Raw genomic sequence first — 26,381 nt, 5'->3', positions numbered from 1 at the left:
ACCTGCTCTCTGTCCGTAACTGCGACTTGCATCTTCCCGTTGCCAGTCACTTCAACTCCCCCTCCACACTATCACTGATATGTCAGTTCTCGGCGGCCTCTACTGTCAGGAGAATTCAAAGTGCAAACTGGAGGAACAGCACCTCAATTTTCTGCCTTGGAACCTTGCTCACACATGGTGGTAAATCTTCAGCTCAGTCACTGAGTTCATTCAAAGCAGAGACTGATTGATTTCTGAATATTGTGCAGGAAAATAGTGTTGAGGTAGAAGATAAGTGGGGCCAGAGTAATGGTATGGTAATCAGCACTGCTGCCTCAGTGCTCCAGCGATCCAGGTTTAATCCTGACATCCCGTGGTGCTTGTGTGGAGTTTCCACATTCTCCTCATGACTGCATGGATTTCAGCTAGACACACCAGTTTTCCTTGCACATTCCAAAGACGTGTTGCTGGGTCATCTGGCTACTGTAAATGACCCCTATGTGTAGATATGTAACAAAAAGAATCAAAGTGCGGTTGATGGGCATGTGAGAGAGAATAAGTTGCAGAAAGAAAGAGGACGGAATTGATGGGATTGCTTTAATGGGAGCTGGCACGGATCCAGTGGGTTGAATGATCTCCTCCTGTATTATGGTTAGTAAATAATTAAATCAGTCATGAACTTAATGAATGGTGGAGCAGTTTCAAAGGTCCAAATAGCCTACTTCTGTTCCAGTTCTTATGTTCTTATCAGTCAAGGCACATGTTTGTTTTTTAAAGCTACTTCTGGTTTCAAGGATCACCAACCTCATCACATCCCGTCATGTCTTGCTTTCTCCAAACTGTTGGGGTGCCTGCCAAAAGCATTTAAAATGAGCCTGGTCTCAAGACCCACTGGGGTCAGCACTCACAGAGATCATAGGGTGCAAAGCTGAATTCTGCAGGATTCTCAGCAGACTGGGAAAGCTGAGCCAGTCTCTGCACTTCAGAACTGTATAGCTCTTTTAACAATTGAGAAGTGCTCCAGTCAGAATGACAGTTTTGGGTCAAGTGCAGTACAGTGGAGTACCTGAGGGAGTGCAACTTCCTGACTCATTGATCACACTGGAACCAGCTGATTTGCGCTCCTGGGCAACACATTCTCGGTAATAGAATGCTATGTGATCGATGACACTTGAACTACTGCTGAGACCGGTAGTGTTAGAAAGCACTGAGCACTTGGCAAATGGCATGGGATTTTACACCCAGTTTGACATCACATGGGAGTTTTTATTATAAATCTAATTAGTGTAGGGTGGCATCCCTGAGTTCTCGTTCTAGATTAATGTGTTTACTTTTGCTGCTGTACAACAATGTAACAGAGATGATGTAACAATCCATTGTTACGTTATTCTTTGTTTACTTCTTCAATTTTATGGGGCATGTTAATATGCCAAGAAATTCATCCCTAGTTGGTTGTGCTGAATATACTATTTAGTCAAGGCAATGTGCTACATCAATTCAAAAATTCAGTTCCATTGAAGTGAATTTGAGGTCTGTCAGTTATCAGGTGAGACTTGGTTTGTTTTCCTTGGAGTGGAGGAGACCGAGGGGGGACCTGATAGAGGTATACAAAATTATGAGAGGCATGGAAAGTAGGCATAGGTTTAAGGTATGTAAAACATTACAGCACAGGAACATGTCCGCACCAAACACGATGCCAATCTAAACAAATACCATCTGCCCGCACATGGTCCATATCTTTACTTATTCCCTGCCTGTTCATCTGTCTGTCTAAATGCCTCTTAACCATTGTTATCATGTCTGCTTCTACTACCTCCCCTGGCAGCACATTTCAGGCACCAACCCCTCTCTGTGTGGGGAAAAAAAACATTTGCTTCACTAATTTCCTTAAACTTTCCTCCTCTCATCTTAAATCTTTGGCCTCTAGTATTTGATATTTCCACCCTGCGAAAAAGACTCTGACTATCCTATCTCTGTCTCTCATAATTTTATATACTGCTGTCAGGTTACCCGTCAGCCCCCAAAGCTTAAGAGAAAACAATCCAAGTTTGTCCAGCCTCTCCTTGTAGCTAATATGTTCTAGTTCAGGCAACATCCTGAATCATCCATAGATCATTTTTTTTTTCTTAGGCATTCTTAGTCATCTTTGAATATTATTATCCTTATGATCTTCAATGCTCATCCAGAAAAGACACTTATTCAGCACCTTTTTAAAGCAGGTAGTTGATAGAGTATTAATTGTTTCATGTCTCTTCTATGTAAATGAAAAGGGAATGGACAAAATATCTGACTCTAGAGCTGCATGAAATCTGCTTACAATGCACTGAAATCCTGCAGTTATACAATCATTGTCCAAATCCCATAGCTGTTTATACCTAAATATCCAAATCCCCGAATATTCTAAACCCCTGTTCAATCTCATTTTCTGCAGTAGAAACAAGTTAATTACTGTGAATCTCATTAAATCCGTTCGAGCTGGTTAAAAAAAACATTCCAACCATTCTTCCCTGAGCTATTTGACTTAATCCTAATGATAGAGCTTCACATTAACTGGGTTTTTAAGGGAATGTTCAATTATTAAACTCACTGCTTGTTTTTCAGCCCTTACTAATGGCCTTTGTATGTTCCACTAACAAAGATTTTCCTTTTTTCCCTTTCCCTGGCCAAGAGTTAGTGAGAGCTATTGCCACATTACAAAGGCACCTGCTTGAGGCCAATTGGCTGAATGGAGACTAACAACGGAATTGCTCGTGGATTCTTGTAGCAAATCATTCCCACCAGATATAATATCAACATAACATTCTCTATTCAGGTGGGGAAGTTGATACAGCATTTTTGCTACATGCAGATGAGGCCATTTAGTTAAATGTATATAAGCAAAGGACCTGTTTGGGGAAAAATAATTAATCGCCCTTTGCTATTTCCATGATGGGAATGATGTAAGACAGGTAATCATAAAGCAAGTGTAACAATAATTCTCTAATGCCTTTATTCCATAGCTAATAAATCATTTAACTGGAATAAAGGATAATTTATGTGAATCCAGCAGCAAAAATGCTTCACACTTTTGAGAAGTAACCCAAAAACAGATTCTGAAAGAACTTTTCAGTTGCTATACGCCAGAGATTCTTGAAAAATGGGATTTGAAAGTAGGCAAAGCTTTCTCAGGATGTAAAAGGCATAAAAAATCTAACGGATAATCTGAAGTCAGGACCAACTGCTGTGAGGAAGTGGAAGGAGATCAGGAACAAGATTGTCAACTTGCCACAAGGCAAGACGAGAACATTATTCATAGATTCACTAACCGGATACATAGACAAATGATAAAAGGACAATATATCATGGAAAATAATGAGTGAGCTTGCTGGATATCAGAGGTCAACTTATTTACTGAAGGTTCCTTTGCTCAAAGTGCATTATTTGTGAACTGCTGATGATTGATAGCAGTAGGTAAAGAGAATATGGTATGCCACAGGGATCAGTGCTGCAACATTTTACAATTTATGTAAATGACTTGGATGAAGACACTGAAGGTATCTTGCTGAATTTGCTGTTGACACGAAGATAGGCAGGAAAGTAAAGTTGTGAAGAGGTTACAAAGAGACTAGGAAGTGGATATGGATAAGTTAAGTGAGTGGGCAAAGATCTGGCAACTTGAGTACAATGGGGGGAAATGTGAAATTATTCATTTTGGCAGACAAAATTTGAAAAAAGCATATTTGCCTAAATAAGTGTTTAGAGATTGCAAAGGTCTGAGACGCAGAGGGATCTGGGTGTCATTGTCTGTGATTTAGATAAATGTGTGGCTACCACAAATACATAAGAAAGTTCATATGATGTCATCAGTTATTGCTACGGGAACTGAATGCAAAAGTAAGGAAGTTATGCTTCAGTTATATCGAGCTTTGGTGAGACTACATCTAGAATACTTTGTGGACAATGTTAGTTTGCTTAATGAAGGAAGGATATTAATACAGTTAAGAGAAGGTTTCCTCGAAGGAAGATTGGATAGGCTCAACTGGGGTTTGGAAATGTATGAGGTGATGTAACTGAAGCACATGAGATCCTGAGGGGTCTTGTCAGAGTGGCCTTGTAGAAGATGTTTCCTCTTGGAGAACCTAGAGGTAGGGGTTACTGTTTTAAAAATAAGGGGTCATCCATTTAAGACAGATGAGGCAATTTTTATTCTGTCAGAATGTTATGAGTCTTTAGAACTCTCTTCCTCAAAGGTTGTAGAAGTAGAGCCTTTGAACATTGGTAAGGCAGGGATAGATAGCTACTTGATAAGCAAGAGGGTGCAATTACCATGGGAGAGGGAAATAAAGAGTTGAAGTTGTAATCAAATCATCCGTGATCTTTTTAAATGGTAAAGCAAGCTTGAGGAGCCAAGTGACCAACTTGGTCGCTTGTGACCTATGAGTGACCTGTTCCTAATTCATATGTTCCTTTGTTTATACTCTTTGATTTTGCTCTAAATTGGGATTTATGGTAGTTATTTCCACTTCAGCCTGCTTTCAGACTAACAGACTTGTGTGTCCCCCACAATCCCGTCAGGATAAGCAAACCAATGTCAGTGTCCTTACCTGAACCAATATCCCCTGTATTGAGGCCCGAGTAATTTCCTATCAGACACATTGGGCGTGCCCATCATGTGCATGCCTGATCCCTGATCCCTGATACCTCTGCCAAAGGAGATACTCTATTCTGAGCTGTGACATGGGTGGAAGTTACCAGGTGGACAGAGAAGAAGATTCAAAGATGTGTCCAAAGCTTCTTTGAAGAAAAGGGCGACCACCCACTGACTCCTGGCGATCTCTGGACAATGACCACTAAAAGTGGAGGAGGAGCATTCAGGAGGGTATTGAGAGCCTCAAGGCCACACATCAGGAGCACACAGGAATCCTGCGTAAGTGGCCATCAACCTCCACTTGCCTCATCTGTGGAAGAATCTCTTGCTCCCACATTGTTGTTTAGCCACCTCAGTACCCACAAATGAGTGGAAGCAAATCATCCTCGATCCTGAGATCTCAGAGATAGTCCAAGTGAATTGGAGAGCAGGGTGAAAATTTGTGGCAAAATTTATGAAACTGTCGAGTTCCGCGTGGGTGCAAGAGGTGGCACCAATGCAGTCGTCGATATAGCGGAGAAAGAGTTGAGGAATGGGGCCCATGCGAGTGCCCATGGCTACACCCTTGGTCTGTAAATAGTGAGAGGAATCGAAAGAGAAGTTGTTTAGGGTGAGGACAAGTTCAGCCACATGGAGGAGAGTGTTAGTGGAAGGGGACCGGTTCTGTCTCTGGTCAAGAAAGAAGCGGAGGGCAGTGAGGCGATCATGATGGGGAATTGAGGTATATAGGGACTGGACATCCATGGTGAAGGTGAGGTGGTGCGTGCCAGAGTACTTAAAGCTATGGAAGAGTTAGAGAGCGTATAATGTGTCACGGATGTAGGTGGCAAGGAGTTGGACAAGGGGGGACAGGATAGTGTCCAGGTACGAGGGTACGAGCTCTGTGGGGCAAGAGCATGCGGAGACAATAGGTCTGCCAGGACAGTCCTTGTGGATTTTGGAGAGAAGGTAGAAGCGGGCAGTCCCAGGTTGCGGGACTGTCATGTTGGTAGCAGTAGGGGGGAGATCTCCCAAGGTGATGAGGTCAGTAATGATGCAGGAGATAATATCCTGGTGGTCCTTGGTTTAAGTCCATGCAGTCAGTAGAAGAAAGATCAAAGTGTTTTATTGGACGAATTGTGTCAATTAGTAACTTAAATATATAGAACTGGGAACAAGGCAGATTATTAAAAGAGAAAGGTGGCTTAAGGTCCCTACTGTTAAATATGATGATTATTTCATATGGAGTATCCCACTACTGGAAAACATTGCACAAACAATAAATATTGAGCAGTGCTATCCTACTAAAATCGTTATTCCATGTTCCACAAATTCTGTCATCTTTTGTTGGGCAATGATCAGAAACTGAGTTTTATTTCAGTATTTAATGACACACTTAACATTCTCCAACAAATTCCCATTGACAGGATATGTGAGGCTGCCACACTCTATCTACACCGTACTATACAGCAAAATCTGTGGCAGATCAGTTCTGAGAGCTGAAGTTATAACCCTTCCTCATAAAACTGTAGAATGCTTTATATGGTTGCGTGATGTCTGGATGTTGCGGAGTTAAAATGGGAAAATGGATTACCTGCATGTTAGGGTTGTCTTTTAAATGATATATAGCTGCACCACAGTGCTATCCATCCTCTCAAAGCCCCTTGAGAGTATAGTTTAACAGAGAGAGCATTGGCTTTCAGTCCATGGTTTCAGTTTAGCTCTGGATGAAAGTGAACTCTCCATTTATTGGCCGTGAAAGAATTATAGGTTGCAAGAATAAGGAAAAATAGCCATATGAATACAGTGCTCCCTTATGGGGGTTCACTTTATCTTTACACAGACCACAGTAAAAATGTAATCCAAGAAAAAATCTCTGTAGGCCAGATCACCGTGCAACAATCCGCTCTGCTGTTAGTTTAAATGTAAATCATACACATAATAGGAAGGCAAAGAGTGAAACAGCTGAGTAATTTTTAGTTGAAAATTAAATCAGAGTTGTGGAATTTGTTGGAAGCAGGATTGTTCATGGTGACTGAATGAATCAAACTTTTTTCAATGCAAGTTGTTTCACGATTTTTAGAATTTGTTTTGGGAATTGCATTCTGTAATTCTATCCAATTTCCTTTGGAAAAAGCAGAAACTCTGTCTTGTGTGCAGCAAGTGCCTACTTATCAAGTGGCTGAATTCCAATTCAATCCCATGCAATTCTTGAATACCTTACCAGTGTCCTGAATGTTGGATCTTGTAGATCCCTGCAATTTTTTTTCCAGATATAAGTGATCTCGATCATATAGCCCATGAATTCCAAAGTATTCAATGGCTCATCTGTTGCCAAGTAAGATCCAAACAGATATTGAGCTTCAGATGGTGCCCTTCTGATGAAAGCTCATGATCTTGAAAGAAGAACTTCCTGTATCATCTCACCCTCCCCTCCTACCTCACCCTCCCCTCCTACCTCACCCTCCCCTCCTACCTCACCCTCTCCACCTCACCCTCCCCTTCCACCTCACCGTTCCCTTCCACCTCACCCACCCCATCTCTCTCCACAAATATTGTCTGCATTTCCAGCATTTTCCATTTTTGTTCAAGATGGATAAATACATACTCAAGGGGTGAATGGTTGTTGCAATGCTCCCAGTAGAGTTGATTTCAAGAATCACCAACAATGTTCCAATTATTATATTTTTTTCAACAGAGGAACATTTACTGGAGCAATAGCCATTGTTGCATATAATTCTACTAATAATGGATGAAAGGACTGTAGAGGAACAAATGAGGGAGCTTGGAGCACTGGCAAGGAAGTGATGGCAGAGATTATGTTATCTTGGAATCTATTGGATATGGCTGACCCTGGGACTACTGCAGCTGCTTAAAATACTTTCCCCCAATATTCTGTTGCACTTTCCTTGCATAAGACATTAAATGTTCCTGCAAACCAACAATCAATGCGTCTTAGCATATGATAGTGGAAAGTGGACTTGTTAGTGTATCTCATCAGTTATTCCTTGTGCCTGGGTTGTTGCTGCATAAAGCAGGCACCGGATTGTACAAGCAATTCTTCTATGGAATTGCAGCGTTTCTCACATAGGTTATGGTTAGTTTTGGAACACACCTGTGAAGACAGAAGTCCTGAACTAACGTGGAGTCCAGTAATGAAGCAGAGGCTTTCCAAGATTCCCCTCTCTTCACAGGGTTAGGCCTGTTACAGGGCTTATGAGTCCTTTGAACAGAAGAACTCAAGAAAATAGGAGCAGGGATAGGTCACCATGGCTGTTAAGCCTACCCTGCCATTCAATATGATCATGGCTGATCTATGCTAGCCTCAACTCCTCCTCTGTGCCAATTCCCCATAACCCTCAATTCCTCGATCTTTCAAATATTTATCTATCTAAGTATACCTAACAATCAGTCTCCACCACCCTTGGGGCAGTGAATTCCAGAGATTCACTATCCCCTGAGAGAAGAAATTTCTATGCACCTCAGTTTTAAATGATCTGTGCCTTATTTTGCAGCCCCCTGTTTGAGACTCTCCCACTAGTCCACTAGTGGGAACAGCTCAACATCTACTCCTTAGGATCTTGAATTTGAGTATGTTGACTTAAATGGGGAAATTTGGGCTCCAGGGAACAAAAGTTAGTTACATTTTTAAAAATTATTTGTGGTGGGTTTAATGTCTTTATGTGTTTGTGATAGACTTATTTTAAAATATGTAACGTTTACAGTTTTAAATTGCAACTTGGTCATATTTCTCTGAGGGTTTATTAAAAAGATATTTTGATCGTGATTTTAAAATCTGATAGAGGTCCGCAAACAAATTCAGCTCTTTCAGTGTCAAATGCCAGCATTTTCTATTTCAGTAAATGTTTGGAAAAGTATTGCATGCCTTGGTTAATGCCTTTTAGTTCACAGCATCATCATTCTTTAAAAGAAACAGATTAGATGATTATCTCAGAATATAAGCATTATGAAATATTCCTGAGGCTAATTCTTTGACATGTATTAATTGCCGGGTGGGAAAAGAGGCACAAAACATTTACACATTGATGGAGTAATGGTGTTAAATCTATAATCTAATTTGATTTGGTCTGTAGGATTACTGCTAAGGGGACAAATAAGGAGCTTCCATGTTGTCAATATGCCTTTTGCCTTAAGAGAAGCAGCTAGGTTGGTAAAATTTTAACTGCCTCTCCAGCTAGCTAATACTAAAAATATATGTGGGAGATAATATGCTCGATTCCAGTGTTATTCCTGGTAGATGCCTGAAAGACTCCTGTGACTTAAAAATTACGGCCACTGCTGACCATAACTAGAAAAAAGAGACCACCTATAGAGGTCTATATGGACTTGGTAGGTCTTTATGGATCAGAAAGCTTAATTGGTTATCATGTGCTCTCTGGCTGGCTGTTTTTTATGCCTTAAAGACAGAAAATGCTGGAAGTACTCAGCAGGTCAGGAATTTTCTGTTTTATTGTAGGTTTCGAGCATCTGCAGTTTTTATTTGATTTTCATGATTTCTTTACCTTTGATGCCTGGGTAGTTTATTCTGAAGCACTTTGCCTCTTTATCTATTGCACTCCTGAGCCATTCTCCTCGCTGATCAAACAGTGTCTGCCTCCCTTGTGTTTGTGCCAGAAAAATGTTTTCAGCTTACTTACACATGTTTGAACATAATGTCCACTCTTTTCTTTTGTTCTTGCTTTCCCACCGTTTTGGTGAAATTCTTCCTCCGTTCACTTGGCAATATTCTGCGTAACTTTACCGTAATTGACCTTTAGTAAAGCCTTCACATTTTTGCTTGGACTAATTTCATTGGAGGTCTCACAAAATTGACAGAGATAGGCAAATTCCTTCTGTTTCACCCAGTCAACTATTAATGCAAATCCACCCTGTTCTCTAAATTAATATAGAATAAAATTGACATTTAATTAATAACATCTTTCTGAGGAATGATTAATAACAAAATAAGAAGCTATGTATTTGGTATTCAAATTTTCCATGATCTAAAATGTGAGGCAACTTATTATTATTAACATTTAAATAGTTTCCCATTAATTAAGCATTTTAATTAAACACTAACAGTCACCATGGTGCATCTCTAAGGCAGCAATATCTATCCACAGTTAAATGCCAAGGCAGCTGTGACTGAGGGATTTGGAGACAATCCAGGAGCATTGTGTAATTGTGTATTCATATTCATCCAGTGCTTTTATTTTGAGTCTCTATGCACTGATCAGTCACTAGCTACAAACTATAAATATGACATGCTGGCAGCTTGCTATGATATTATTAATCAAAATTAATGCAAAAGTAGAAAATAATAGTTGTAACAGTATCTCATCAGCCAGAGCTTAATGGCTCCTAATCAATTTGTTATGAATTCAAAGGTCATCAATCTCTTCTTCTCACAATCCCCAGTCATATTTTTGTAACGTTCTTACCTTTACAGAACTATTACAGGATTATTTAAAGCAAGGCTGTCTGTGGAAAACTGATGCTGGGTGTCTGACAGGGAACTGTATGATCAGCACATGTTGTGTAAAACACTAGTTCAGGATTGATGCATGTCTGAGTGTTTCCTCAAGATTAAACGTTATATCTATGAAAGTTGAAAGGACATGAATATAATATGCTGAATTAATGTACTATGGAATTTAAGGGTAGGGTTATTCATGGGGCGGTGTAATCTTATGTTCTGTGTCTTAACCCATGCAGTCTTAAATTAGTTTTTCTACATTGGCAATGCATTGGCAGCTGATACTTTAGGCCTTTACTCAGTCTGAAGTACATTTAGCTGACATCAGTCATGTGCTCAAACACTGAGGACCTGGATTGAAACAGTGGGAAACAACATCCTTGTCGTTTTCAGAACTGCCAAATGTTTGTTCAGTGCCAGCAGGTTTACATATCTCCAGTGAGTTAGCACTAACAAATTGGCACACATGATTCAGAAACTGCTGTAGACAGAAAATGTTTATCATTTTGTGAGAAAGAACTTCCTTACTTCTTAAGAAATCATCTCTTAAATGCATATTAATTCAGAGGTGACCCATTTTCTTATTCTACTGCCTTCCAGGTGTGCATCGTCCAAAAGCGGGACACAGAGAAAATGTATGCTATGAAGTACATGAATAAACAGCAATGCATAGAGAGAGATGAGGTCCGAAATGTCTTCAGGGAACTGGAGATCCTGCAAGAAATTGAACACGTTTTCTTAGTAAACCTCTGGTGACTATCTCAAATTCATTATGTATGCATTGAGATATTGTGATCTTTGTTTGATGCAAATGCCCTTATTTCTGAATTAGAACACATCCCTAAGTTGTGAGCTTCTATTTTTATGCTATGCCTGAAGATTTGCAAAAATGGAATTTGCAAATAGTCACGATTTGGTCGAGTGTTTGCCGATCCAGTTGACACCAGCAAACTTGAGCTGTGATGGTAGAGTAAAGGACGTGAATGTTGCATGATTCCAAGATTCTTGGAATTATGCAGCTTTAAAGTGGTCATTTTTTTATTATAGAAAATGCTGTTCTTTCATTAATAAAGCTAAACCATTCTAATTAAGTCTGTAGAGTTTTATAAGAGTTTGCTCCACTGGCCAACCACTCTGTCTTCTAGCCAAGTGTTGATTTGCAGTTGGTTTTCTGTTGGAGATTGTCCTGTGATAGCAAATAATATCACTTCTCCATATTGTTTGAGATCACAGCCATCACTGCCACTTAAGAAAAGATTTGTAGATCACTTCAGTGATATTGGTAAAAGCTTGTAAGGTTGATTTAAATGATTGGAAGTTGTGCAGCAAAGTATACAAGTACACCTTCAGCAATATAGACAAATAAGAATGGAATTGTTTGAGGTACAATAACAAAGCTAATTTCTCTTCCAGATTAATACCTTTACCAACCTATTTTTTTGACCTAAATATCTGAAAATGACTAAGAATTACCAATTTATTTGTGATGGCTTTATATTTCCAAAAACTCGATTGTAAACTGAATAATTTTAAACCTCTCACTGTAACATTGTAACAGTGGCTTCATCACTTCTTACACAATTGCATTGCATTGTTTTCCTACAGGTGTTCCTATCTGCATCTTGGTAATCAGCACTAGGTTTTCATTGCTACCATTCTATTTACTGGTCCATATCTGCCCATTGAATTTTATCAGAAATGGAACAGTGCCATAGTGAAGCATAATTAGCTAAAAAACAAAGGTGCTTTGCAACTAATTAATCCCTTTTAGTTTACCAAAAAATCAGGAGTTCCTTGAGACTCCTAGAGTCATAAAGAGATGCGGCGCTGACATAGACCCTTCAGCCTACTGAGTCTGTATTGACCATTAAGCACTTTATTCTGTTCATGTTTCCATCAACTCCTCCCTCCTCCCCCCCCCCCCCCCCCCCCACCTATTCTACTCCTCACCTACACACTATGGGCATTTTACAGTGATCAGTTAACCTACCCAAGCACACATGTTTGGGATGTGCACCCAAAAGAAGTCCACATGGTCATAGGGAAAATGTGCAAACTCCACACAGACAATGCTGGAGATCAGGACTGTGAACCCTGTTTGCTGGAGCTGTGGGCCAGCAGCTGTAGTCACTGTGCTGACTGTTATGAATTTTGCTATTGCTTAATTTATTCAATGAGTGGAAGCTTTGTAAGAAATATTTATCACAATTGCCATAAAAACTTCAATGATAAATGCATGCAAATCAACAGCAAATGGGAGTTTAATGGGAGCTCTGTAGCAAGTAAGGACAATTAATCTTTCTTCATTCTTAACATGTAAATGAAATTTTAACATCAGCAATCAGAACCATCACAATAACATACACTTACTGTAACAAAATATCCCAAAAATCCCAGGAGTATAATTGGACAAAAGTATTGTCAGAGTGGGAGGTTTCAGAGAGCTTCTTGGTGGAGGAGGAGAAAAAAGTCAGGAATGATAAAAAGAGAATTTCAGAGCTTCTAACAGTGGAGAAGAGATTGGTAGTGCAATAATGGCCAGAGCTAGAAGAACACAAAATTCTGACAAGTTATAGGACTGGTCAGGTCACAGAGATAGGGACAGATATGGCCTTGCAGGGTGTTGAACATAGAGATTCTTTGAGAGTTTCAAAATTAAGGCAGCAATGGTCCGGGAGCCAACATAGGTCAACAAGCACAGAAGTGATGGATGGTGTGGGCTTTGAAATGTAAGCAGAATATAGAACGAGTAAATTGGGAGGCTGGCCATGATAGTATTGAAATTGCTGAGTCTGCAAGTAACAATAGTATGAGTGAGGTTTTCAGCAGCAGATAAACTAAGGAGAAGGTGGATGCTACAGGAGTAAAACTGCTGGTCTTAGTGATAGTGATTATATGGGGTAGGAAGCTGAAGCCGAAAGCAAAAGCTTATAATGTGGAATATGGAATCTCTGCGATAGGATGAAAGTTGATAGAGGGGATTAAATTGAATGACTTTTGTTTTCTCAAGGTTTAAATGGAGGAAATTGTAACTTACTCAGTCCTGAACACATTAAATAAGTTATAATTTAGCATAAAGGCAGTGGATAGGGAGGTGCATTTGGAATCCTGTCATCTTTCAGCTGATGTTGTCAAGAGGTAGTGTCGAAATTAAACACTAAAGTTGTCTGTGTTTATTGAATAAGTATGTGTTATTTTTAACCTATGCCCATATCTATTGAGCTGTAAGTGTAGTATATAACACTATTTAGTAAAAGTAACATGTAGATATATTCTACAATCATACATAGGGTCAGATAAAATTAATCTTTATCTTTGTGTGGAACTTGATATCAATGGTGAAATAAGTCTTGCATCACACTTAACCAGCTGTTTAAGAATGTTTGGTAAACTGAGCTGTTGATTGTATATTGCATGGTTGAATTTTTCTAAGTACAAGCTCTGAAAGCATCTCAGTAAGATAGGAGAAAGTAATGAAAATATTGCAATTCAATGTATAGTTTTCATTTTTTCAATTTCCACTTTTATCCTGAAGGTGATGAATCTTGCTGGGATACAGTTTAGCAGATACATCCAGCAGCTCTTCACATAACTAACTTCACCTCAATAGAGCTAACAGGCCAGGGGACACCAGTGCCAATTCTAATCCTATTTATTTCCAAAACCTAGGACTTCTCACCCATATGGTGTAGTGTTATCTCATGTGGTGCCTTTGACCACCGTATCATTTTAGAGCCATTTCTTCAACATCAGTTGCAATATTTATCACTGAAAACCAGATCAGTATTATAACAAATCACCTTTGTGAATTCATCAGTCTAAATAATTGCAACATTTAAAATTGCGAATGACTGCTATAAAAGCTCTCTTTTTTAAAATTATCAGAAATAATTTTGCAAAAAGATATACTTCAAGGCATGTGAATGTAGCAGCTATGCTTTGAAATAAATGTAAAGACTGCAGCAAATATAATCTTGAACTTTTATACAAAGTTGGTTAAATCAAGTTAAGTCGTTCATTTTGTTAGTTAAATTCTTATAATTTTCAAATCATTTGTATTGGCAAATTTTTAAATCAGAGTTATAGCCAACAGGTTTTAACAAAACATAAACTGAAAGGGATTATCCAAACATTGAATTACATGCAAATTTATCACACCAAACATCAGGTGAGCCTTAAACTTACGTGATGGGGAATGGCTGTATCATTTGTGACATTGCAATTGTAATACTGACAATAGAAATGCTCTTAGTAGTGAATCAGTGAAGTTATTTATATACCATGTTGGGGACATGATATCTATTCTGAGTCCCAAAGAAGTACTTAGTAGCCAAGGCATCGGAAGCAAACTGCTGTTTTAAAGAAGTCTCATTAGCATAGCTCACTGCATGATTCATTCCAGCATACTTCACCAGTTCATTTGAAAGTCATCCAATTATACAATGTCTTTTTAAATGAATTTTAGAATTTGCCATTATATATATGTTCTTTGATATTGTTTCTTGAAATTCAAATCAAAGAATAATGGCACTAATATTGCATAAGATGTTTGCTCAGAAATAGGATATCACTTAATTCACAAAAATATCATAACTTGTAGAGCTAGCTCTAAACTGGTTCCCTATGAAGAAGAGAAATTAATGGAAAACAATCATTAATGTTTTTTTCACTTGGAAAGAGACATTAACGCTACAGTTCCCAGGCTGCCCAGGCTGAATTTAATGCAGTGGCCGGTGCTTCCTAGTACACCGGTGGTGCAGCTGCTGACATTGCTGCATATCCTGTGAAGCCTCGCTTAGGAAGGATGCCCATGGTGGGCATTTCAGGTCAAGTGACTCATAATCAGAGTGGGATGCTGTTCGCCTCTATGGAATAGTTCGTATGAAATAATTAAGAGTGATGCCATATCTGTCATGCAGTTTGCGATTCATGAGTATTATTTCTTGTTTAAAGTTGGTCCTTCTTCCCTACGGTGTGCTTCTTAACACTTCTAATGGCACTCCCTGAAGGTGGGACTTCCACAAGAGGCTGAAGAATGCAAGTAAGGTGGCATAGCCAAATAGACCATCTACTCAGTGCAGCCCATACTTGAGTCTAGTCCATTTCTTTGCAAATTTAAAAGCTGCATGAGCAGGTGAGCTAGTATTAGCCAGAAGGAACACCTTGAACAGGACAGAGTGAATGTAGAGTCATCACATTTGACTGGTCTGAGTGTGCACCTGATGCAATTTTCATGACAATCTTGCATATGATAATGTTATTTCTTGTGCTGTGTTCCTTTTGGAACATTAGAGGATTTTGGGGTGAATCAAACAAGGTTTTCTTGTGATGCTTCTGGGAAAATCCAGGTTTCATAACACAATGCCAGATTGGAACCCTGTAAGTTCCTTTCGTCCTTTTGCCCCCAACAAAGCACTGGCCACCTTCCCCTGCCCTCCAACCTTCCCTGTGATCTCAGTATCAACCCCAAGGCCCAGGCCCCAAATTCCTAACCTTAGGGATTCCCCCAGTGATTTCCAATGTGGATCCTTACGGAGGGCCTGATCATTTTTAGTGTTCATTTTTCAGGATCTGGGTGTTGCGGGAAAGACCAGCAACTATTGCCCAAATAGAATGGTGTGTGACTTGAGAGGAATCTGCAGGTTGTGGTGTTCCCACACACCTGCTGCCCATGGCCTCCTTGATATTACGGGCGGCATGGTAGCGTGGAAGTTAGCACGATGCTATTACAGCGTCAGCAATCGGGGTTCGATTCCCGTCGCTGTCTGTAAGGAGTTTGTACGTTCTCCCGTGTCTGCGTGGGTTTCCTCCAGGTGCTCCGGTTTCCTCCCACATTCCAAAGACGTACGGGTAGGTTAATTTGGGTTTAAAATGGGCGGCACAGACTCGTTGGGCCGGAAGGGCCTGTTACCACGCTGTAAATAAAATTTTTTTTAAAATTTTAAATATTAGAGGTCATGGGTTTGGGAAGTGCTGCTGAAGGCAAATAACCTTAGGCAAATAACTGCAGTACATTTTGTAGAGAATACCTATTGTTACCATTATGCACTAGTGTGGACGAAAGACTATTTGGGGGGGAGCCAAACAAGTGGATTATTTTGTCCTGGATGGTGTTGATGTTTTTGATAATTTTTTGAGCTGCACTCATTCTTGTAAATTGAGAATATGTCAATACAATCCTGACATGTGCCCTGCAGATGGTGGGAAAGCTCTGGGGTATCAGGGTATGAGTCACTCTCTGCAGGAATTCCAACCTCTGACCTGCTGTTGCAGTCATGGTGTTTATGTGGCTGGTCCAGTTGAGCTTCTGGTGAAGTGTGATCCCCAGGATGTTCAGAATGGGGGATTTGATGATTGGTAGTACCATTGAATGTCATGCATAAATAGACATCCTCTTGCTAGTGATGGTCATTGCCAGGTACTTTAGTGTGTGGATGTTACTTTTCAGCTATCAGCCCTTGCCTGAATGTTGTGCAGGTCTTGCTATGCAGGCCTGGTCTGCTTCATTTGCTGAAGAGTTGTGAATGGAACCAAATATTGTCCAGCCATCAGTGGATATCCCCACTTCTGAACTAAGAATGGAAAGTCATTGATAAAGCTCCTGAAGATGGTTGGTCCTTCCTCCTTGCTTCTCAGCCAGCCACTGGCCACCAGCTCCCAAGCCCAGCCACATCTTGAGCCCTGTTCCTGCTCCATGGCCCACATTTCCGAACACCTTGCCTTGCTCTGACTGTGCACCTGGCCCATGTTCCTGACCCTCAACTCAGGCTGTGCATACACCCTAGGTACCCAACAGCTGCCCACATTACTGATCCCCTGCACTGGCTGTGCATCAGGGCCTTGCCCCTGTTGATCAGCTCCAGCCACATGCCTGGCCCACGTTCCCGAACCCCTTGCACTGGCCACACACCAGCCCACATTCCCCACCCCTCCCCCCTTCATGTTGGCTGCATTCCTGACCCTGTATACCTGCCACACACCTGTTGTCTCGCCCCTCAGTTCGCCTGCACATCTGCCCACGTTCCTGATCCCTGGCTCTGGCTGCATATCCTGTCAACATTCCCAACTCCCTGCATTGCCTTCAGGCAACTACCCACTTACCCACCCATCCCATCTGGCACCTCCTACCCCATCTGTGGAAGAGTCTGCAGTTCCCACATTGGCCTCATCAGTCACCTCAAAACCCACTAAGCCAGCGTGGAAGCAAGTTATCCTTGATCTCGAGGGAGTACTGAAGACAAAGAAGAAGACCCTCGAGGAAGTGTTTCCCCCACCCCCACCCACCCTCATCATCTGTGTCTGCTCTTCAGAGGTGTATCATTAATTATTAAACACTTTCAAAGCATGTGTGAGTGAAGGCTGTAATGAGTGAAATTAAACCATAAGCATTAGTCCCGATTTCTGAATGACCACTCAGTGAAGATGCAAAAAAATAAGGAGGATGCCTGTATAAACATAAACTAGTAATAAGAAGAGTGCATTAAAAGAGCTTTGGGTGAATGCAAATTAGTATTTGGCAGACTATCTGAGAAGGTTCTGCATTGATTACATTTTTCACAGTAAATCCATACGTACATTGTAAGCAATGAAACATCTCTGTTCATTTAAATTTGTGCTAGTAACATTTTTGTCACAGATTGTATATCACCACCATACCAACAACACCAAGTGATCCCAGCCCCCACCCAAATCTTTCTTCCACCATCATCTTCTCCTAGCAGGGCACTGTTCCATCTCCATTTCTGGTAGCACAACACTCTTCAGGATTCGAAGAAATAATGGTCTTTTCACAAGGAGTACAGCCTACTAGATTTTAAGTAGCAGACATTGCATCATTGTTAAGAATCAGAACTAAGGATTTCTTTTATATTTAACAAGGGATGCCATAATCTGTAACCTAATTCTAATTGATGTGTGATAACTTAATAAAAGAACCACTATGGAGTCTGGAGGCTCTAACTTTTTATTGAATGAAAATTGGAGAAAACTCCCAAAAAATTAAAAACCCAAATCCTGGGAGCACACATCAAAAGTTCTTCTCATGATTTGGCTGGCTCTCTTCAAAGTGGACTCCCTTTACTTACTCAGTGTCTGCTTGACATGTTGTGCCTTTTTAGCAGTTTCTGTTCCTTCATCTGCTCACCTTTCAATACAAAACCAAACAATTTAAATAAGAAAAAATAAGCTACATAATATTGATTAATATACCAAGTAAATGCATTTACATGTGCAATAAAAAGCAAAAGAAATATTCTATGGTTAAGAAAATGGCAACAAGTTAATAGCATCCAAAATAATAATAACATGAAATGCTGAATAAAAGAACCTGAGTAAAAAGCAGTGTTCTGCTGTATGCATGACAAGAGGATGATTAATTAGCTAATGGAAAAATGATTACAGCAAGTCATAGCTGATGATGTTAATTCATTGTTATTGTTTCTATGTCATGACTTTCAAGATTACGAGAACTCTAACTGCAACTAGTAATACCACATGCAACATCCAATGTTAGTTATCACATTTTTCAATTGCATTCAACTGCATGGCTGCATTGCATTCAGTGACTTCTGACCTTGGAGGCCATTCAAATCCCTGGAAGAGATATTTCTGATTAATAATCAACTTCTATCACTGGTCAGTACTTCCCATTAGCTAATTAGCAATGCAAATCTGGTAAATTTGAGACCAAGCTGTTGACTTTAATCTTGGAATAACATGCTTTAGTTCACATTAGTGCAGTATTTGCCACCGTTCTGATATTGGATTTGAAGTTCATTATTGGAATGCACTTGGGGAAACTACTTTGTAATAAGCAGCTCCTGCATACAGTCCTGATGATGTACTAAATATGTCCAGTTAGTGATTAGTATAATGTGGAAAAATATGAGACCATCAACTCAAAGAACAGAGTATTTTTCAAATTGTGAGAAATTAAATGGTGTAATTGGTTTATTATTGTCACATGTACCAAGATACAGTGAAAAATTTTGCTTTGCAAGTCATCCATACAGATCATTTCAAAACATAAGTACATCAAGGTAGTACAAGGGAAAAGCAATAACAGAATGCCGAATATAGTGTTACAGTTGCAGAAAAAGTGTAGTATGGATAGACAATAAGTTGCAAGGGCCATGATGAGGTAGATTGTGAGTTCAAGAGTTCACCTTTATCAAACAAAAAGTCCATTCAATCGTCTTACAACAGCAGGATAGAAGCTGTCCTAGAGCCTGGTTTTCAAGCTTTTGTACCTTCTGCCTGATGGAAAGGGGGAGAAGAGAGAATGTCCAGGGTAGGAGGCGTCTTTGATTATGTCAGCTGTTTTCCCAAGGCATCAGGAGGGGAGGCTGGTTTTCATGATGGACTGAGTTGTGTCCACGACACTCTACAATTTCTTGCATTCTCAGGAAGAGCAGTTGCCATACCAAGCTGTGATGCATCTGGGTAGGATGCTTTCTATGATGCATCTATAAAAATTAGTGAGGATCAACAGGGACATGCTGAATGTCCTTTGCCTTCTGAGGAAGTAGAGGTGCTGGTGAGCTTTCTTGGCCATAACGTCCACGTGGTTGGACCAGGACAAGCTATTGCTGATGTTTACTCCTAGGAGCTTGAAGCTCTCAAGCATCTCCACTTCAGCACCATTGATACGTACAGGGGCATGTGGTCTGCCCTGCTTCTTGAAGTCAATGACCAGCTCTTTTGTTTTGCTGACATTGAGGGAAGGGTTATTGTCATGACATCATGCCACTAGACACTCTGTCTCCTTCCTGTGCTCTGTCTCGTAGTCATTTGAGATCCTACCCACGACGGTAATGTCATCTGTGAACTTATAGATGGAGTTGGAGCAGAATCTGGCCACACAGTCTTGTTGATGGTCAGAGAGAGCTGGGTGTCCTCATACACTGATTGCTGAAAATTAACATGCAAATACAGCAAACAATTTGGAAGACAAACAGTATGCTGGCTTTTATTGTAAGAGAATTTGAGTAAAAGGGCAACTACAATTATATATTGCCTAGTTAGACTGCACCTGAAATATTGTGTACAGGTCTGGTCTTCTTACCTGAGGATATGTTTGCAACAGAGGGAGCAGAGCAAAGATTTACCAGGTTGATTCCGTGGTGGTTGAATTGTATTTGAGGAGAGGTCAAGGAGGCTCGGCCTATACTCGTTAGAGTTTAGAAGAATGACCGGCGATCTTATTGAAACGTACAGAATTCTTATGAGGCTTGGCAGGGTAGATGTTTCCCCTGGTTGAGGTGTGCAGAAACAAGGGTCACAGTATCAGAATGAGATAAGAAGAAATTTCTTAACCCAGTGGGTGGGTTAACCTTTGGATTTATCGACCCATGAAGGCTACGGAGACGCAGTTGTTGAGCATATTCAAGACACAGGTTGATAAATTTTTGGATATTAAGGTGATCAAGGGATATGGGGTTAGTACAGAATAGTAGTGCTGAGGTAAAAGTTCAGCCATAATCTTACTGAATGACAGAATGGGCATGATAAGCCAAATGGCCTATTTCTGCTTCTGTTTCTTATATTCATCACAGGAAGAGTTGTGGATTGGCTATATTTTTAGCTATTACTTCATGGAATGTGAAAGTTGTTGGCAGGTCACCAGCCCATGTCTGAGTGAAGATAGCAATGAATCACTGCAGTCCCAAGTGCTATTAGGTTGGGAAAACTAGGATTTTGACATAGCTACAACAAAGTAATGCTGATGTACTTACAGCCAGGATACTTTGTGATTTTAGATAGGGGTATTCCCAAATGTCAGCTGCCCTTGTCTTTCTGGGTGTTTAGGGTTGGGGCAAATTGCTGCTGTGTATCTGGTTGACAAAGTATTGTGCAGTCACACTGAGCCACTGGTGGAGAAATCGCTACTTACTGTGGTGGACAAGAGGTCGATTAAGTAGGAGCTTTGCATTGGAATGGGTAGAACATCATGAGTGTTGTTGGAGTTAACTTCCACTTTCTTCTATAATCCAGCATCCTTGGGACTTAGGTACTGCCGGACAGGCAGATTTTCTGGACTATTGATTTATTACACCAAATAGTACTCCAATAGTACACTATTAATTCATTTTTTTTGGTGTTACACAGTTAGGCAGTATAATAAATTTTCTAGTCAGCCAGATGAGCTTCAAAGAAGTGAGGGAACAGAGCCCCAGTGAGTTTAAAAGGAGCATGGAAACTGGATCCCAGGAAGTTAAAACTGAGTTTAGGAACAGAGCCCTGATGATTTTAAGTGAGAGTGGGAGATGGTGCATTACTGATTTTAAAGCGAGTGTGGGAATGATGCCTTGATGAGTTTAAAGTGAGCGTGGAAAATAGAACCAGGTGAGCCACATGTCAAGCTACTGGGATTTCTGAAAAATAGGACAGTTTTTCAATAGAATTGACCTCAAAGTCCTAAATTAGAAAGAGGAATAATGAACTAATCTCCCCTGGAAGTGGGCTGTCTGGAGTTTGGTAAAGACAATTGTGCTATGAAGCCATGCGTGTTGCAAAAGATTTGCTGTACTCATTTTCCAAGGTCACACATTCTGCTCAACTGGTCTCCAATGAAGCATCTGTGCCTTCAGAATTGAGGGACAGGGACAAAAATAATTGACCTGAAATATATTGCTATGGAAACAAAAAAGTATATTTTACCTAAAAATGGAGGTCATTAGCCACACAGACTTACAGAAGTGGTTAAATTTTCCATTTCTTGTAAAGATCATTCCAACCATGGTGAGCAAAATTATCCTAAGTATCCAACTGTTAGTCCTATCTAATGAAAGTAATAAAAATGACTTGATGGATTATTGGCTGTTATAACTGGAAGGTACAGAATGTAAAGAAAAAAGGCAGCTCTAGTTAGGCTGCAACTGAAGTACTGGCTAGTGCAGTCTGGCAAGGATAAATTGACTTTGGAAGCAACAGATTCATCAGATTGTTGCTAGAACTTTGAGAGTTAGAATACAAGATTCCTTAAGCAAAGCTTGTATAATCTGCCATAAAGCAATTTAAGAAATCTTGTTACAGATATTTTCAGGAATGGGATGATGATGGTAGGGTCAGTTGAAATACTGGGCGTTGAAACTTGTCCATGTAAAACAATAACCTTACAACTAATTAAGGTGGTGCTGCTTCACAAAAGCACAGCTGGCACTACATTATCCTGTGGTCAGTGGTGAAGCACTGTCGCTCTCTCCTAACTGAGAAGTAGTTTCCCTTTCAATGACACCTGCTGCTTATAGCCATCAGGTCAAACACATCCATGACATCCGACAGCTGTGATGTCAACTGGCACACTGAACAAACAATCACATTAAAGAATTCTTGGCGCAAGGAATCAGGAAAAATTCAGGTATTTTTCAATTTAAAAAATATCATACAGAGAACTAACCAGATATCAGAATACGCACATATAATTAAAGTAGAAGCTGGAATACCATAAACACTTTTTGCTTTAAAATATCTTATATTTTGAAATATTTGCATGAGGAAATTGTATATATTTATACATCCAGTTTTGTTATAAAGACAGTTTATCAAGCAGTAATCATGCTATAGCCACTGTTAAAATCTCACATGAACCTTGTGTAAGAAAGTATGAGATTTTCAGGTATTTTGCAATGGAACAAGTTTGTATAATGCTTAAATTCATTTCAGTTCATATATTTCCAAATAGATTTAAGCAAGAGAAAGCTGCAAAGAACACACACTGTGAAGGTACACTTCAGGATATCAATTCTGAGATAAATGTATACAAAATGCGAAAGTTACAGTCAGTTGCCTGGAGCAGTAACAGTGAATGAAGAAGCATAGAAATTCTTTATCACAGTTAAAATGGTATACTATGGCCTACAGAGATAACTAGTGAGGGCCAGCTGCTTGTTCCTCTAAGCCTTACACTGAGTTCCTCTAACAGCTCATTTTTTGTTCCAGATTACGACATTGCAGTCTCTTGTGTTTCCGAGAGCTGGGGTGGGCTGATGGGAGTGAGAAAGGAACATGGGGTGTGGGTTACCTGAAACTGGAAAATTCAATGTACATACCACTGGGTTGTAGGCTTCCATATGAGGTGCTGTCCTTCTGGTTTGCATTTGGCTTCGCTGTGGCAGTTGGGAAGGCCAAGGAAAGACCAGTAGGTGTGGGAAGTGTGGGAGGGGAGTTAAAATGACATGCAACCAGAAGCTCAGGATGGCTACTGTGGACAGAGCACAGGTGCTCTGTAAATTGGTCACCTAATCTATGGTTGGTCTCACCAAAGTAGAGAAGGACACATTGCGAGCACCGAGTACAATTGACCAGGTTGGAGGAGGTGCATGTGAATCGCTGCCTCACCTGGAAGGGCTGTTTAGGTCTCTGGATGGTGGTGAATGAGGATGTGTCAGGACAAGTGTTGCATCTCCTACTGTTCCAGAGGTAAGTACCAGGGAACAGCTGGAGGGGTTTGCAGAGGGGTGATTGATGGAAAGGGATGAGCAGACTAGGGAATCATGGAGAGAGTGCTCCCTGCAGAAAGCAAAAAGGTGAGGAGAGGGGGAGATATGGTGGGTAGTGGGTTCCTGTTACAACTGGTGGAAGTGGTGAAGGATGATGTGCTGCATGCAGAGGCTAGTGGGGTGAAAGGTGAGGACTAGGGTAATTCTATCTCTGTTCTGTCATAGGGGGTGGGCATGGTGAGAGTAGATGTGCAGGAAAATACAGGAAATGCGCTTGAGGGCTCCATTATGACAGGGAAGAGGCCATGTTCTCTGAAGACGGGACATTTCAGAAGTCCGGGAGTGGAAGGCCTCATCTTGAGACTAGATGTGTGGCAATAAAGGTGGGCTGGGTTGGACCCCTTAAAGTAGTCACAAATGATTATTCCAGGAGTGACCAATGACAGTCACTTCTCAAAACAATGTTTTCCAGGAAATGCTCCTCAGGAACAGAGCCAGAATTTTTTCACTGGTGCAAGGATGAATTGCAGCAAGGAATGCCCAGTCAAATTTATGGATTGGCACGTTTTGATGTGGAAATGGTTGTAAACACAGCACTGAAAGAGAAACAGCAAGTAAATTTTTAGGCCTGGTAGTTTTGATATCATTACTGCAGTAAAAAAGTTAAGCCCATTACAGTAAATGTACATAATCTATTTGGTGTAAATGTTCAGGGTGAAATCTCATGAATTGCGTGCAGATATGTGTTCAATCATATTGTGATCCCTCTCTGAGTAGGTTTGCATACCTGAATGACATATCTGCTTTAACTTTAGAGCTGTTGTCTTTACGACTGCGTTAATTGGAGCATGACATTATAGCTGACTCAGAACAATCAATTTTGCAGTAGGCTTTTCTCCCAAGCATGTTCCACACATCAAATTGTTATTTTTGAAAGTCAGTCAAACAAATTTAAATTCTGCTATTTTTAAAGTTTGATATGTTAATAACTGATTTACTTCATACTTCGTTATTAATTTTAATACCAAAATGAGTATATTTAGTATTAATCCCAGTGTTTAAGTATTTTGGTTTCCCAGCCACACGATTAAAGCCTTTGTTTATAGTGTGTGTGTGTGTGTGCGCGCGCGCGCGCGTAGCTACATAATTTATGATCTGAATATTGAAATGGAAACACGTTGGACGTGATTCTGCTACTCTTATTGCCCTGTTAGTACTCAATTGGATCAATTTCCTACCTTACCTGATGAATAATGCCACTTCTTACTCCCACCTACGGAACAAGGGATCATAGGTGTTATTAGGTGGCCATTTCCAACAGTATTTAGAAAGATCATTAGCTGCTCTCAGGTAAAGGTATTTGGAGCATTTGGATTTTTTTGTATGTATTAGCTTCTGGGTATGTTGTTCCTAAAGATAGTGAGTGCTGTTTTATTCACTATTGTTATGTCTCAGCGTAGCTCAGTTTGTAGTAATGACACCTCTGAGTCAGAAAGAGGTTTTTAGGTTCAAGTCCCACTCTAGACTCTTGAGAACAGAAGTCCAGAGTGACATTAGTGCAGTACTAATGAAGAGTTGCATTCCTATGGAGTCATAGGATGTGGAAATAGGTTCTGTGGTACACCAAGTCCATGCCAACAATCAATACATCCATTTGTGTTAATCCCATTTTGTCCTCCCCACATACCCATCAACTTGCCCAGATACTCCCACTAACTTACAGACCAGGAGCAATTTACAGCAGCCTGGGCACCTTTGGGATGTGGGACAAAACCGGAGCACCCAGAGGAAATCCATGTGGTCACAGGGAGAATATGGAAATCCACACAGACAGCACCTGAGGTCAGGATCGAACCCAGGTCACTGAAGCTGTGCCATTATACCACCTTAAAAGCCAAGTCTGCAGTCGTGGCTGGTGTAAAGTATCCCTTGGCACCACTTGAAAGAAAACCAGGGAAGTTATTCCTGATGGCCTGGCCAATCCTTAACACATTATGCATATAACAGATTATCTGGTCATAATCACCTTGCTTTTTTGGAAGTTTGCAATGGGCACATTGGCTGACCTGCTTCTTAATATTTTGAGTGTGATCACACTTAAGAAATACTTCGTTAGGCCGTAAAATACTTTAGATAACTGACTATATTAAAAGTATAAACCGTTTTAAAATGAAAGCACCTTGCCTTACTGAAAACTTTCACTATCCAACCTGCCTCCTGTGATCAGATTTAAGTGCCTATACTTCATTCATCTCAATGGCTTAACACTGGAAGTGAGTGGATCTGTGGGTATTTGGGTTCACGTGGCTACCTGTGCCTGTTAAGTCCCCTATCTTATTTACCTCACTCTGCACCATTTAAGAAAAGTTTTAACCCGTTAGACTTTCTCACACTTTTCACACTTACCCACAAGCATCTTCAGCCATTGGCAGTTAGCAGCAGTTAGCTTTGAGACAGCAGGTTGTGTGCTCAGGTCCCTCTCCAGGGGTTTGAGAGCAAAGCATCCAGGTTGATTCACCAGTGGCATACGGTGAGAGTGCTGTCGTGGCTGCTGTTCTTCAAATGAAGTGTCAAATCAGGGCCTAATGTGATTTCTTGGATGGATGTAAGTGACTGCATGACAGTATTATCAGAAAGAGTAGGAAAGAAATTCAGTATCCTGGCACATACTTACCCTTCACTCAACATCACAAAATATAGAACGTGGAACAGTACAGCAATGGAACAGGCCCTTTGGCCTACAATGTCTGAGCCGAGCATGATGCAAATGAAACTAATCCCTTCTGGCTGCACATGATCCATGTCCCTCCGTTCCCTGCATATTCATCTGCATATCTAAAAGCCTCTTGAATGCCACTCTCATGTCTGCTTTCACTACCAT

At 40.4% G+C, this 26,381-nt stretch overlaps 1 protein-coding gene across 3 annotated transcripts in view; it reads left to right on the top strand.

Moving 5' to 3' along the window:
• LOC127576747 (serine/threonine-protein kinase 32C) overlaps positions 1–26,381 on the top strand; it is a 202,016-nt gene that overhangs the window by 137,784 nt on the left and 37,851 nt on the right. For all 3 annotated transcript variants that reach the window (XM_052027460.1, XM_052027461.1, XM_052027459.1), the window contains one exon: positions 10,662–10,813. In XM_052027460.1, the coding sequence (XP_051883420.1) occupies positions 10,662–10,813 (152 nt within the window). The remainder of the gene's footprint in view (positions 1–10,661; positions 10,814–26,381) is intronic.

Source organism: Pristis pectinata, chromosome 12, assembly GCF_009764475.1.
Source record: "Pristis pectinata isolate sPriPec2 chromosome 12, sPriPec2.1.pri, whole genome shotgun sequence".
Lineage (NCBI taxonomy): Eukaryota > Metazoa > Chordata > Chondrichthyes > Rhinopristiformes > Pristidae > Pristis > Pristis pectinata.
The sequence above is the reverse complement of the archived record's forward strand: the minus strand, read 5'-3'. Positions and strand labels throughout refer to the sequence as shown.